Source organism: Maniola hyperantus, chromosome 23 (genome assembly GCF_902806685.2).
Source record: "Maniola hyperantus chromosome 23, iAphHyp1.2, whole genome shotgun sequence".
Taxonomy (NCBI): Eukaryota; Metazoa; Arthropoda; class Insecta; order Lepidoptera; family Nymphalidae; genus Maniola; species Maniola hyperantus.
Genome location: NC_048558.1, coordinates 1718196 through 1733214, shown reverse-complemented (window position 1 = coordinate 1733214; position 15019 = coordinate 1718196). Strand labels below are relative to the sequence as shown.

At 39.9% G+C, this 15019-nt stretch overlaps 3 protein-coding genes across 6 annotated transcripts in view; 2 read left to right on the top strand and 1 right to left on the bottom strand.

Moving 5' to 3' along the window:
* Positions 1-3284, top strand: part of mon2 (Mon2 homolog, regulator of endosome-to-Golgi trafficking) — a 43468-nt gene extending 40184 nt beyond the window's left edge. For all 4 annotated transcript variants that reach the window (XM_034980929.2, XM_069506457.1, XM_069506459.1 and 1 more), the window contains 3 exons: positions 859-971; positions 1545-1725; positions 2727-3284. In XM_034980929.2, coding sequence (XP_034836820.1) covers positions 859-971; positions 1545-1663 — 232 coding nt within the window. In that variant the 3' untranslated portion in view covers positions 1664-1725; positions 2727-3284. The remainder of the gene's footprint in view (positions 1-858; positions 972-1544; positions 1726-2726) is intronic.
* The window catches only part of LOC117993323 (uncharacterized), a 46744-nt gene continuing 34999 nt past the window's right edge, over positions 3275-15019 (top strand). Inside the window, exon 1 of the mRNA XM_069506586.1 lies at positions 3275-3284. The gene's annotated coding sequence lies outside the window, so the exon portion shown is untranslated. The remainder of the gene's footprint in view (positions 3285-15019) is intronic.
* LOC117993324 (tubulin alpha chain) lies at positions 10683-13638 on the bottom strand. Its single transcript, XM_034981110.2, has 3 exons — positions 13479-13638; positions 12227-12449; positions 10683-11874 (listed from the first exon to the last, which is right to left on the bottom strand). Exons 1-3 carry the CDS (start codon positions 13479-13481, stop codon positions 10748-10750), a joined length of 1353 nt encoding a protein of 450 aa, XP_034837001.1. The 5' UTR covers positions 13482-13638; the 3' UTR covers positions 10683-10747.

The window sequence follows — 15019 nt, the reverse complement described above, 5'->3', positions numbered from 1 at the left end:
ATAGCTGATAGTATAACAAGTGTAAATTGAAAATTTAAATCGGTTAAATAAGAAATGTGTATTTCAAAATTCGCAATGTATTGCAAATAAAACATCTGACTGACGCTCAGGTCAACGATCGTTGCGTAGACAGATGCCGTGGAGTCAATGCCTCGTCGTAGGCGGGGCATTGACTCCCGAGTTTGCATGCTGTACATTGCGGGTTTGATAAATACTAAATCACTAAAACTACAACCATTAGACAATTGATTATTATTAGTATTGGATTGTGTTTCCCCCCCCCCCCCCCCCCCCGTTCTCACTTGTCGTTTATCGTTTATAAATAAATAAATAATCATTGATCACTTGGTGTTCCAGTGGCAGTGTACATTCCGACAAGTGTGAACAGCTTCAAATAAAATGTTCTGCCACTGGAACATCCGATTTAAATCCGGGCCCGGCAAAAGAACAAGTGGGAACGGGACGCTTAAGTTATTATAAGAATAGCGCAAAAATTTTGCTAGCTTTCTAATTGCATTCAGTATAATGTGTGGGATAATATCAGTACCCTTATTATAAATGCGAAAGTGTGTTTGTTTGTTGGTTTGTTGGTTTATTGGTTTGTTGGTTTGTCCTTCAATCACGTCGCAACGGTGCATCGGATTGACGTGATTTTTTGCATGGGTATGGATAAAGACCTGGAGAGTGACATAGGCTACTTTTTATCCCGGAAAATCAAATAGTTCCCACGGGATTTTAAATTCCCAAATCCACGCGTACGAAGTCGCGGGCATCAGCTATTATTATATATTTCTGTGTGTGGTGTACGTGTCTGCTACGTATTTCATGTAGATATGAATGAGCTTGCTGGTGTTGCAGGCACCAAGTGTCGGAGATATCGTTCGTGCTGCGCGCCGTGGCTGCTCTAGCGGCGGCCATGAAGCGCGCGCCGCCCGAACGCGTGGACGCCGCTGCGTGGCACAAGCTCATAGGTAACCCTCGTCATCCATACTGATCCATACTACCGGGCTCACTTAGTCACGTGACCCGAGACTTTCCGGCTTTCTTGACGCGGAGCGCAGGAATCACGAGCCTATTACGATTACTCGTTTGCTTTTTTTTGTAATTCCGCGAATTTTTAGTAGCGGTTCATAGGGCATATATTAAATCTTTTTTGTGGAGATTTTTTTTGTTTAAAAAAAAATATTAGCCATGTTAAATAACTAATATTCCCCTTTCCTCTCCAACTAAGCGTCAAGCTTGTGCTAGAAGTAGGTACGACAATAGTGTAACGGGCGGGGTTTGAACCGTCGACCTTTCGGTTTTCAGTCCACTCCTTTACCGGTTGAGCAGTGGCGTGCAGGTCATAGAGGCATAAATGCACTGCTTACCCCAGTTGTAATAGCTCAATGCATATTTTTCATTATAACCTGCCAGTGCACAGGCTCCTACTTAACTAGTGCCTACCCTGGCTTCAAACCCTGTGCACGCCACTGCGGTTGAGCTTATTGAAGCTCTTCCTTTTTTTCCTTTCCTTTGTGATTTGTTCGTTTCGTGTGTCTCAGACGTATACCCCTCGCTGGTGCGGCTGGCGGGCGGCGCGCGGTGCGGCGCGGCGGGGGCGGGGCCCGCGCTGCGGGACGCGCTGCTGCAGTTCGGCGCGCTGCTGAGCCCGCCGCTCTAGCGCCGTCTGCTCTACACCGTGCGCATATAGAGCACGCGCCTGTAGCGACCAGAGATGTAGATGTGAGTGAATAATTTTTAAATACATATCAAAAATTGGGTTTTTCCTACTTTTTAATTTTGGTAAATATTATTACTTTATTATAAACTAGGATAAAAATAATGACGTACGCTGAAAAAATATTAAATTCCAACAAAGATTTACAAAGCTACAGGTATTTTAATTTTGGAGTGGGAGGGTCTTCTATCCCTTTCTCGCATAACGAAAATTCATATGAAACCGCACGAAGCTACTATAGCATTAGTAAGGTATGACGTCAAAATGCTATATCGCTATCTCTGTCTAATCAGAAATATTTAAATGCCTATAACTTTTTTGTTATTTGATCGATTTAATTCGTTTTTCAGTTAACGTCATTATTTTTATCCTAGTTTATAATAAAGTAATAAAAAAATTGGAGTCAAATATCCAATTGCGGAACTGGCAGGATCCGAACTTGCGTCTCCTGGGATCGCGCCCGGCGCTCTGATCGCTAAGCCAGGGTACGCTTGCTGCCAGTGACGAAATTTGTGATATGCATGTTCACTCAGTACTGAAGCGACTGTTAATGCCATCTAGTAGCGACACATTGCAGTTATCGAAACTTTAAGGCCCATTTTACAATGCAGCTCTTTGAACAAGAAATGACATGTCATTGCTTTTTTTCACTATATTTATAATTAGTTTATGCATGACAGTATTTTGTAAGGTTTCCGTACCTGAAGGGTGTCAATGGGACCCTATTACTAAGACTCCGCTGTCCGTTCGGTCGTCCGTCTGTCTATCAGTGGGCTATATTACGTAAACCGTAATAGGTAGGCTTGACATTTTCACAGAATATGTATTTCTATCGCCGCTGTAAAAACAAATACTTACTAAAAAATTCAAAATGGCCGCCATGAATATTAATAAAGTCAAAAGTGTTATTTCTTGTACGATGGTACAGAACCGTTCGTGTGTGAGTCCGACTCGCGCTTGACCGGTTTTCGTCTTGTATTTTCAACTTTTTTTTTCTCTTTTTCAGTCTCGTCACGATGTCGCACCAGTCATCTTAAACTGTTAAATATAAAAGTTATGGTATTTAAAAGATGCAATAATTGAACCTTATGACGAAGACGTTAAGGCCTGTTTTTGTTAAACAATTTACTCAGTGCACAGTGAGCTGAAATTGCATAGCAACATTTGTACATAGATGATAATGATAATGTTATTGTTAATTAATTATTATTTTTAATTAGCGTATATTTAAAACTGTGTCATAACATTTTTTAGTAAAAAAAACCTAATATTACTACAATTGTTACATGTTATAAAATAACCATTAATTTATACCTCTATGGCCGATTTGCTTATGCAATGGATCCTCTTTAAGTGGAGACCCGCATTCCTCATTTCTGAAAGTCGTCACCCCTTTCCAAGTACCACATAATGGTAGGGATTTTTTGAGATAATAATTAGTGAGCTCCTAGACCCTTCCGCACGTTTCAATATAAATACATACCGATATAAATACAGTAGGTACCTAAGGTACTTCCATAATTTTACGCTAAAAAGTATTTTAGAGCCAAATAATGTTTTTATTGTAATTTTTTTTATTGAATAGAGCATTTTTTGTTCGTTCCTTGGTTATAAGTACTCAAGGCCAAATAATAATATGTATAAACTTTGAATGGCGTTTTTTACATGGCAGGGGTCTATAGAGCGTAGTTTGACGATGTTCAGACTCAACATAGAGTTAAAACAAGACAGATTTATGTCTCCACAAAAAAGACAGATTTATGTCTCCACATTTTGTTTTAAGGCAGAAATCTACTACTTAGTGTTAAAATGAGACCAATTTGTATAAGAGACATAAATCTGTCTCGGTTTAACTGAAAATTAAGTCTGAGAACCTGAGAAGGTCGCTCTCTAGATCTAGCCTTAGTAAATTGTTAAGAACTAAGAACACGCGTCGCTTAAGCGTTTCTAAAAATTGTAAAAGTGATGTTATAATGGTATTTTTGTACAGTTAAGTAGGATAAAAGATAATGTGGGTAATTCTGTTGTGCGAAATCTCTAAATTAGAGACTAAAATGATAGATCTAAATATATTGCTATCCCTTTCATATTGTTCCCTGCGAAGAAGGATAGCACTAGATTTAGCCTTCTCAATTATTCAGTTTTAAATTTGTGTACAGCAGAATTGACTATAATATTTTATTAGTTTTAGTTAAAATAAGTGCTAATCTGGTCGTACAATGCTTAGCAATTAATGCCTTGACGCCTAGTTTAAGGCACAGCGCACACTGAGGTACGACGCGTCTTGCTTCATAGCGAAACAAATTAAAATTTATTTACCTTGGCATAACAGTACAGCAGTACCACTTTTACAAGATATGCCGATATACCTGCGCAGATGTCTTATTTTTGAACGGCACGAAAATATCTTAGCCAATCATAGCCATAACCATCGCGCGTCCGTTCGCATTCTAGTGCTGACGTCACTAAAATGGCGGCCACGCGTATTAGCAATTTGCGGGACTTATAGATACAGTGCGACAAGGATCTTTCTTGTGGCGCGTAGCCAAAATCGTAACTCGTAAAAGTGGCGTTGCTAAGTAAAAAATCTTAAATTCACTGTTTTTTTTTTAAATATTAGAGCCATTCCATATACGATATATTCTGAGAATAGATACAGCATAAACGTGTCTGCATCTTATAGCTATATTTAGCACTAGGCAAATATAGTATTTGAGTAGCAGGTAAACATTATAAGTTGCAAGTCCATGCCCTATCAATGGTTTTTATTATTCTTTCTCGCTGTGGAAACAGGGTCGACTTTCCTACTTCTGTTTCCACTCAGTCAGTTAAAATTAGATAAAACTTACTCGATTTTCAACATTGACATTTTCAACATATTATTCTCTCAAATTGGGAAGATTTTATTTGCTGGCAGCCTTTGTTCTACTACTACGCCCCCCTGTCAATGTCATTCAAGTGCCAAAAGATCCTTGTCGTACTGATACAGTTCAAACTGCTAATAAAAAAAATCTGCTTTATCAGTCCCGCAAATTGCTAATGAGCGTGGCCGCCATTTTAGTGACGTCAGCATGAGACTGAAGTTTCAAGCTGATGGTATATTTTTATTTTGAATGACGTCATTTCGATTTTAATGAGACATCGTTCCAGCGCAATAGCAATTTGCGGGACTTATACGTGGTGTATATATGTCTGTTGCGCTGGCTCTAAGAAACACAAGTGTAAAACAATATGTGTGCGACCAAATTAGCCCTAATTTTATTTGTTTTGTTCTTGTATGATATTAAGTAACGCCATGTTATATGTATATTTTGAAAAATTGTGACAAATATGACAACCTATAGACTGAGGCTGAGATCTATAGAGCGCACTTTGACTTTGCTTAGACTTAAGACAAAGTTAAAATTAGACAGCGGTATATCGCTGACATAAATCTGTCTCATTTTAACTGAAGCTTAAGTCAGAGCAAAGTCAAAGTGCGCTCTATAGATTTCACCCTTAGGTACTTTAGATTCACGTTTAGAGTGCGAAGTGTTTTTATGTGTGAAGTATAACTACTCAAGCTTTGGTCCTTTCAACTTTCGTTTTCCGATTTTTTTTATACTTCATGTGGAAAAGGTTCTATTTTTCCTTTGCTGACTTAAAAGGTAAACAAAACGCAGGAAAAAGTCCACAGAAAAATGCGCGTAAGCGATTAGTTTTGCCCAGTGCTTTAGACGTTTGGTTAGGTACACAGTTTTGTTATTAGTTCGTGGTAAAAATGTCCTAAACGCCATACATATACAGTACGCGGCAGAAAGTAATGTACATCGACTTTAATAGGTATGAGTGACAGAGACAAAGCCGAAATGTCATTATAAAATAAAATAAAATAAATAAATAATCTTTATTTCACAGACATCAAGGCCCACAATTATTATGTTAGTAACCATCTTAATCTATGTTAGTAACTATATTATAATATAATGTATGTTAGTAAGAAACTTATTCTATGTTAGTTAATATAATTAATATACTTATTAACTAATAAAGGCCGATGTACATTATTTTCTGCCGCGTACTGTACATATCGTTTCTTAAACTTCATTTACGCCAGAGCAACATATGCAACATTGCAGCGTGCCACAGAGCCGTATCATTTGCCTATAAGTACCATATTATAAATGAGAAAGCTTGTTGGTTTATTCGTTAGTCCTTCAATCACGTCGCAAAGGATCGACGTGATTCTTGCATGGGTAGGTATAAAGACCTTGAGTAACAGGTTACTTGTTATCCCGTAAAATACCCGTATCCCGTATGTTGATAATAATGAAATAAAAAAATCACAGAGTTCCCACTGGATTTTCAAACACCTAAATCCACGCGCACGATGTACAATAATTTCAAATAAACCATTATAGTTTGCGACAGGTCGACATGGCAATCGGGGTGAGTCATGCCCCAATTGCTATCTCGAACTGTCGCGAACTATAGCAAGCATCGTGGGCAGACTGTCGTACCACACAGTACACAAATCACAACACAAGCTTTCTTGGCGACTCGTGAATCAAACGTTTTCCCTCTTAGACGATTATATTTCAGGGGAAACTTGTGGACTTGGGGAGAAAGGGAAATAGGAATTCAGAGGATTCTCAATTCCTATTTCTCTTTGGCAGGAAGGAAGGCGAAGGATTTGCATTGCAAATGGGATTGTTTCAATTTGGTCATCAGATACAAGTTTGTGTTGCCCATATTCGATGTTGTCTCGGCAAAATTGATATTTCCATTTGTGGCATGCTGCATTTTCACCATATTGCTCCTGCGTAAAATATTTGCAATGAATACAATTTACGTTGAAAAGGAATTAAGATCAAATTTCTAAAACATAAAATACTCGTAGCACTTTTATCTCCACCACGTAAAAGAGTAATTTCTTGCCCAAATGAAAAATTCGCGGAAATGCGCGGGAATTAACTTTGTCGGTAGAAATTTACATTGTGCGTCAATTATTTTAGAAATTCGCTTTGATTCCTTTCCCCTTGAAAATTGAGCCTGGTTTACTTTTTAAGTCAGTTAAAGAAATTTATATTTATCTTATAGGTAGGTATCAATCAATGTAGTGTTAAATACGGAAATGACAGCTTCCATTTATTAATTCTTAATTCTTAAGATGAAGTACAGACTGTAAAAATTATGAAAATAATATATGATATGTGAAAAGCTATGATGTGTTTTATTAGCAGCTGCTCGATCGCGAGCATAAGCTAGTATACCTATATAAAAGTTGGCATGACTATGTTTAGCAGTCGGCCCCATACCACGTTCAAGTTATTTTGAGGCCGGCGGCGGCGGAGCGCTGCTTTTATACTTTTTGTACAAAAAGTAAACCTACCTACAGTGATCCGAGGTATAAGCGCAATACACATTGAGCCCGCCGGGTCGCCGACAAAGCCCGGCGACACAACCCGGCGCGGCGGCCTGTATGAAAAGAATCATGTCGGCAACATGCGCCCGCGCGTGTTACCCGCCGACATGTTGGCGGCTTGGGTACGCCTGCGCTCAGTTGCCCGGCATCGACACGCGGCAATCACTGACTGCCAAATAAATTTCTCATCTCAAGCCGCCGACCAAATTTTCCGACTTGTAATAAGTGAAGCCGCCAACTAGACCGCCGACAAAAAGTTGCCGACATATGTCGGCGGCCTGGCGGGCTCAATGTGTATTGCGCTTTAATGTCCGAAGAAGGTATAGTAATTACTAGACGATGCCCGCGACTTCGTCCGCGTGGATTTAGGTTTTTTAAAAATCCCGTGGGAGCTCTTTGATTTTCCGGGATAAAAAGTAGCCTATGTCCTTCCCCGAAATGTAAGCTAGCTCTGTACCAAATTTCATCAAAATCGGATAAACTGTTGAGCCGTGAAAAGCTAGCAGACAGACAGACAGACACACTTTCGCATTTATAATATTAAGTATGGATAGTATGGATTCTTCTTCTTCTTTCTTTCTATTTTATCATGCTAGTTGCCACGGCAGCTGGAGACTAGGAAGCCAACAAGCACGATATTTTGTAGTACACTAAGCGGGGCTTTGTAGGGCGTTGTTTCTGTCACTCATGGGTCATCTATGTGACGTTTTGTCGGTTTCGACGACAGACAATGTCGCGGGGTGGGGACGCCCCGCACGGCCCCCGTGCTAACCCGGTGCGGGACAGCGCGGGTGTATAAATGACGTGCGGGTGTGGAGGGTGTCCCCCCGCCTCATACTCCGATTGCCATCTCAACCTATCGCATACTATAGGTCCATTTGTTCTGCCCTCCTTCGTATTATCTGTATCATACCTATTATTAAAAAGAAATGACTGTCGTAATCTAAATCTACTTTACTTTAGGTGTTTATTAGGTTAAACAGAATGTAAACAACCATTGAACTTTTAGTAAAGATTAGTTCTGCGGGAGATGAAAATAAAACCAAGGATCAATGACCGGTGCTTTAAACAAGAACGGAAATAGCGAACCTTGTGCCCGCTCTTGCTACTGTAGTTAGCATCGTTATGATCGACCCATCGCCGGCACGCTACAGAGAACATATTATCTCCTTTAAGAATGAGAAAGGTTTGGGCACAGTCCACTACGATGATGACCAAGTGGGGACTTCATACACCTTTGAGAACATTATGTAGAACACTCAGGCATGCAAGTTTGCTTACGATGTTTTCCTTTACCGTTAAATCAAGTGATATTTAATTGCTTAAAGTTAAAACGCACATAACTCAGAAAAGTTAGAGGTGCGTGGCGGGATCGAAATTACCTTCTAAATAGAAGGGCAACGATATCTTAACCACTAGGCATATCAACGCTTTTGGGTATGGGTTAACTAAGCCATTTCCTACCACAGGATGGTCAGTCAGTTCAAAATTCATAAGCAGTAGGCGTTACTTTGTGAAAGTCCATGATACTAACACAAGGAACAAGTTTAATTTGGTATATTTCATTTTATTACAAATCTGTATGAGTACAACAACATCTGTCCGGGACACTGTGTATACCGAACACTGAACTGTGCGGCGTCAGCAGTTTACGCAATCCTCGTGCTGGCGCCTAGCAGTTCACAAAGACAGTGCACCACCGGCCGCGCCGCGAATCGCACTCATCATCAATATCAATTAGTATCATTAAAGGAGCTATCGAAGGACGTTATCAGTTATCATTTATATCAATATCAACAACCCCCACAACATCTTAGCCTGCAAGCAGGTAGGTATAGTGTATTATCTATGGCCTGCAACATCGCTTAGGTATCAGCTGGCCTCAAAGGTATATAGCAGCTGCAGTCCACACATCTTTGAGAGCATTACGGAGAGAGAACTCATTATGAATCTCAGGCACTCTGCTCCGAAAAGTTGATCGAACCCTCGACCTCCCGAAAAAGAGGCGGACATGCACAGTTTAAAGCAAGATAACTCCAAAAAGTCAGAGGTGCGTGCCCGGAGTCTACGTGTTATAGGCATAAGGCGCTCCATAAGACTATTATGTCACCATTCATAAGAATCATGCAGCTCGCTTGTTTACCATTTATGGCATCGAGATGATGTCATGTCGCCTACAAACTTGCCTACAAAACAAGGCGATCTTGATTCTTGCGCCTGCGCTCATTTAATAAACTTGTTACTACCTACCTACTTACTTCGCGTAGGACGTCAAGGATGCAAATGACTTTTTGTAGGTTGTTGTTGCTGATGAATTTGGTCATGTCTTGTCACTTTCATGTGGATTACTTATCTTACTAGATAATTTTTAGGGTTCTGTACCTCAAAAGGAAAAACGGAAACCATATAGGATCACTTTGTTGTCAGTCTGTCTGTCAAGAAACCTACAGGGTACTTCCCGTTGACCTAGAATCATAAAACTGAAAACCGTAAATTTAGGGTTGCATCACACAAAAAAAAATTGTGGTCATAAACTAATAATTACTATTTTCAATTTTCTAAGTAAGATAACTATATCAAGTGGGGTATCATATGAAAGGTCTTCACCTGTGCATTCTAAAACAGATTTTTATTTATTTTTATGTATCATAGTTCAATTATCCTGCAAAATGTCTAAAAAATACGACTGTAATACGGAACCCTCATTGCGCGAGCCTGACTCGCACTTGGCCCGTTTTTTTAATTTTTTTCAAGAATATTAGCCTAGTTAGTTGCTGACTAATATTCCCCTTTTCCGTCCCAATTAAGCGCAAGGGATTTGAACCGGCGACCTTTCGGATTTCAGTCAGAGCTGTTGAGCTATCGAGGCTCTACATAATGCCCGCGACTTCGTCCGCGTGGATTTAGGTTTTTAAAAATCCCGTGGCTGAACTCATTTGATTTTCAAAGCTAAAATGCATAAATTATTTTGTTGCTTTCCAGGATCGAACCCTCAACCTTCCGAATAAGAGTCGGACGTCTTAACCACTAGGCGTAACTTATAACGAACTATCTAACTGACTACAACTAAAATAAGTGTCTGTCTACCTACTAGCTTTTCACAGCCCACCAATGCATCGATCATATACCTACGGCGTTCCATATTTGGAACTAAGATTTAGTAGGATCACTACAAATATCCTGTAGAGATATTCAAGTAATATCTGCCGTGTTCAGTGATGCACACTCAAAGAGACTTGGATTTTCTCCTCGATGTGCACTCTTGCAAATAAATGAATTATTTATTTATTTAGACTAGAATATTAGATAGGTACCTATTCTTTACAAAGAACACACCATGTCTCTCTCTAGGACCAGCGGGGTTTAGGCTGTGCCTTGATATATTATATTATGTAAAGTCAGTCAGTCAGGACTTTGAATTGTATTAGATTTAATTTTAATTTCAGCCATAAATTAATATTGCTTTTTCCTAAGATTCTTTACACACCTATTACTGCGTAGTGAACTGTTTCGGATAGGATAGGTAGGTACATAGATAAAGAAAGCAAAAACAGAAAATAATTTAGAATGTTTTCTTTTATTTCAAAAAAGAAACACCGGAATGTATTCGGTGTGCGCAACGCTTAGTACTCCTCGGCGCCTTCGCCTTCGCCCTCCGCGGAGTCCATGCCGACCTCTTCGTAGTCCTTCTCCAGCGCCGCCAAGTCCTCGCGAGCTTCAGAGAACTCTCCTTCCTCCATACCCTCACCAACGTACCAGTGCACGAAGGCACGCTTGGCGTACATCAGGTCGAACTTGTGGTCCAGACGAGCCCACGCTTCGGCGATAGCAGTGGTGTTGGACAACATGCATACAGCACGCTGCACTTTAGCCAAGTCTCCGCCGGGCACAACGGTGGGCGGCTGGTAGTTGATGCCCACTTTGAAACCGGTAGGACACCAGTCCACGAACTGAATGGTGCGCTTGGTCTTGATCGTCGCGATCGCAGCGTTCACGTCCTTAGGCACGACATCCCCACGGTACAACATGCAGCAAGCCATGTATTTGCCGTGACGGGGGTCGCACTTCACCATCTGGTTTGCTGGTTCGAAGCAAGCGTTCGTGATTTCCGATACAGACAGCTGTTCGTGGTAAGCCTTTTCGGCGGAGATGACTGGCGCGTACGTTACCAAGGGGAAGTGGATACGTGGGTATGGTACCAAGTTGGTCTGGAACTCTGTTAGATCGACGTTGAGGGCACCATCGAAACGTAGGGAAGCGGTGATCGAAGAGACGATTTGACCGATGAGTCGGTTGAGGTTGGTGTATGTCGGGCGTTCAATGTCCAAGTTGCGTCTGCAGATGTCGTAGATAGCCTCGTTGTCGACCATGAACGCGCAGTCCGAGTGCTCCAGAGTTGTATGGGTGGTCAGGATGGAGTTGTATGGTTCAACGACAGCGGTGGAGACCTGGGGAGCTGGGTAGATCGCGAACTCCAGTTTGGACTTCTTTCCGTAGTCAACCGAGAGGCGTTCCATGAGGAGAGAGGTGAAACCGGAGCCGGTACCTCCACCGAAGGAGTGGAAGATCAGGAAACCCTGAAGTCCGGTACATTGGTCAGCTAGCTTGCGGATGCGGTCGAGCACTAGGTCGACGATTTCCTTGCCGATGGTGTAGTGACCGCGCGCGTAGTTGTTGGCCGCGTCCTCCTTACCAGTGATAAGTTGTTCTGGATGAAACAACTGCCTGTATGTGCCGGTGCGGACCTCGTCTGTGGACAACGGAAAATACGATCAGTACATCATGATCAACCCATCGGGCGAGAGATGCGTGCCTGGGCTCGAACCCGCGACCTCTGATTAGAAGGCAGTTTCCTAACTAGGCTATCACAGCTCAGTACACACTGATCAGTAGACATGAAGAGTTGACTAGTATTCAACTTGAAAATAGGTACCTATGTTATTTGGGAAACATGACAACAATCCTTTTGGGCTTTGCTGTAGTCTGGTAAAAACTAATATTTATTTACCTGTTGCGGCAGACTTCCTGAGAGAACCTGTTAAAGAGTAGGCTCTATGGTCTTTTCACTGTAAGACTAGACTAGATGGTTACATGGTACATACCTACGACAGTAGGCTCCAAGTCGACGAACACAGCGCGGGGCACGTGCTTGCCAGCGCCGGTCTCGCTGAAGAAGGTGTTGAATGAGTCGTCGCCGCCCCCGATGGTCTTGTCTGTGGGCATCTGGCCGTCGGGCTGGATGCCATGCTCCAGGCAGTACAGCTCCCAGCAGGCATTTCCGATCTGGACTCCGGCTTGGCCAACGTGTACTGAGATGCACTCACGCTGTTGACAAAACAAATGGTGTTATTTTTAATTTTCACAACAATTGTTAAAGTGGCTAATTCCATTGAACACAATTGGGGCCAATTCTCTTGTACACAATCTCTAAACTAAACTAAATTAACAACTCTAAATGTATTGCTATAACTTTCTACCACAGTCAAATTAGACCTGTCAATTTAAGACCCATTATTCATACTATCTTTCAGCTGTTAACAAACCTATGAACACCTAATCTAATGTCAATGACCTTCAAGAGTGCATTGACATTGTGCTATGACCACTCACCACACTAAAGTCTCATGTTTTAGTCTTATATTTCTACAGTCTGCACAAGGACCAAAGTAAAAGAAAAAAACCATAGGTAATCAATGATTGTATTACATTTAAGTATATATACCAGTAATAGTACCTATGCAAAGAGAAAGGAAAGATGTTCAGTCAGAAAAAAAGGCAGGTGAAAGCACGATAATAACTTAAGTACCTATAGCTGATGCTTTCGCTTTTCCCAATCCTACTATTTCCAAAAGAAGATTTAGTTAGTAACTTGGTGACATCACTGTTCGATAGAAATCCTTGAATGAGGTCATGAACACGTCATCATTTTGCCGATTGAAAAAACAAGTCTCACCCACCTATTTTTAACCCAAATAGGTATTGAAGAATTAACGTAAATATAATGTGAAATGCTAACCATCAGGATTAATTATTCAGAACTTTATCGATTAGACACTGAAGGGCGTTGGCATACCGGCACGGCACCCTTGAATTGGGTCATAATCTCAAAACGAACAAAATCATGAAGAAATCTATAATTTTACTTCATGGAGATATTAACTTGCTATGCTACTTTACTTTGTTTCAAATAAAGAAGGAAATAATTCGAAAAAAGAACGCCAGCCGGCCTCGTGGATGAAGCGACAAAATGGTGGCGTGACGAACCCGGCACTTTGCACATCAAATTATGCCAAAACGTACAAACACGATTATTTTAATAAAAACGATTACGTTAAGAAAGGGAAAAGTACTTACCATTTTGATTGAGTTTTGTTGAACTTAACGTAGAAATAATTTAATAAATAAATTCAGTCTGTGTACGGCGCGACCGGTTAAGAGGCTTGCCGAACTGTTAATAACGTCAAAATTTCCGTTAGGCACGTATTTATAGGGCCGGTGTCGCGGGGGACCGACGCTTCCCGTACCATTCTCCGATTGGCTGAACAAAATTCCGCAGAGGCGTATCGACCAATCATGCCCAAGTAGAATTATCACCATTGCGGGAATATGGTGATTCATCCTTTTTTAGGGATGTCTATTAAACATTTATCGATATAAAAAATACAACAATTATTATAATACTGAATTAATGTTCTAATCTACAGTTATTAAATTTATATTTAATTAACATTTAATCTCATTTTTCTATGCGGAGTAAAAACTATTGACACTGTCCAAAAGTGACACTGTTCGTTTTTCCATAGTTATCATTATCATTCATACATATGTACATGATAAGGTGCATATAGACTACAGATCGATTGATTATTTATTAATTTAATATGTAAGAAATTGTATGTTCTTCTTTTACATGTTTCTTTTCTGGTGGTCTTTTCTTTTTGGTGTACAATAAAGAATATTAAACTAAACTAAACTAACTCCATAGAGATTTCTATACTCGCCGTTTTGTATTTGAATTTATCAAAATCAGCAGAATTCATTGACTTTGGCAGAATTGGTCAAATTCAGCAGAAGCAAGTTCTTAGTTGACTATTTTAACAAAAGGCACCTATATAGAAATGTAGTATTCAACGACCTCTCTATGTATCACTAGATGGGTCATTACGAATAAAAGTTTTTGAATGCTGCAACTCGTTTTTGCTTACATCTTGACAGCTTTTATTTAACACGGTTTTTATTTAAAGTAACCGTTCTATAAGTACTAATTCTGTTCAATGGTAATTCGTATGATTTTATTTTAATATTGAATTATTATAAATTAAATAATAAGGAATTAGACACTAATTATTATTTATTGTTTCTACTTACTGGCATCTTAATTAATTGTTGGAGTAGGTAGGTACACTACACCTTTACACTAACTTTACTAAAGTTTAATAATTATTCTATTTGTTTCTGTTTACATTTAAGTAATACACAACTACATCGGACTAGTGACACACTTTTTGTGCAATGGGTTGGATATCAAGTCATAACTGTTTTTCCTGTAATGTATCCTGTTGTGATGTTTCCGCTTGGGAGATATGGCAGTATTTTTACACTGACTAAATATAGACGCGTAGTTAGATAAGAAAACTCAGTGAAGCAGCGTTCAATTGTTAATTTTTATAAAAATTAAAGTATTTAAAAGATAGTCTTTTTTAAATTTGTTGTTATTGACAATTTATTTGATGGCTCACCTTATGGCAAGGGACAATATAGCATAAGATGAAACTTGGAAGGGATGGGATTAAAAATTTAAATTTCTAATTTTATGTTACGTGACTGCTCATAAAAAGGAGTGTAATGTATTGGATGTATGTAAAAGAAGGTTTATGAAATGTAATGAAAGGATT

Excerpts from the sequence above, each read along its gene's own strand:
- LOC117993324 (XM_034981110.2), bottom strand. Across the intron at positions 11,875-12,226 it reads CTTGGAGCCTACTGTCGTAG|ACGAGGTCCGCACCGGCACA; the intron begins GTATGTACCATG and ends CGTTGTCCACAG.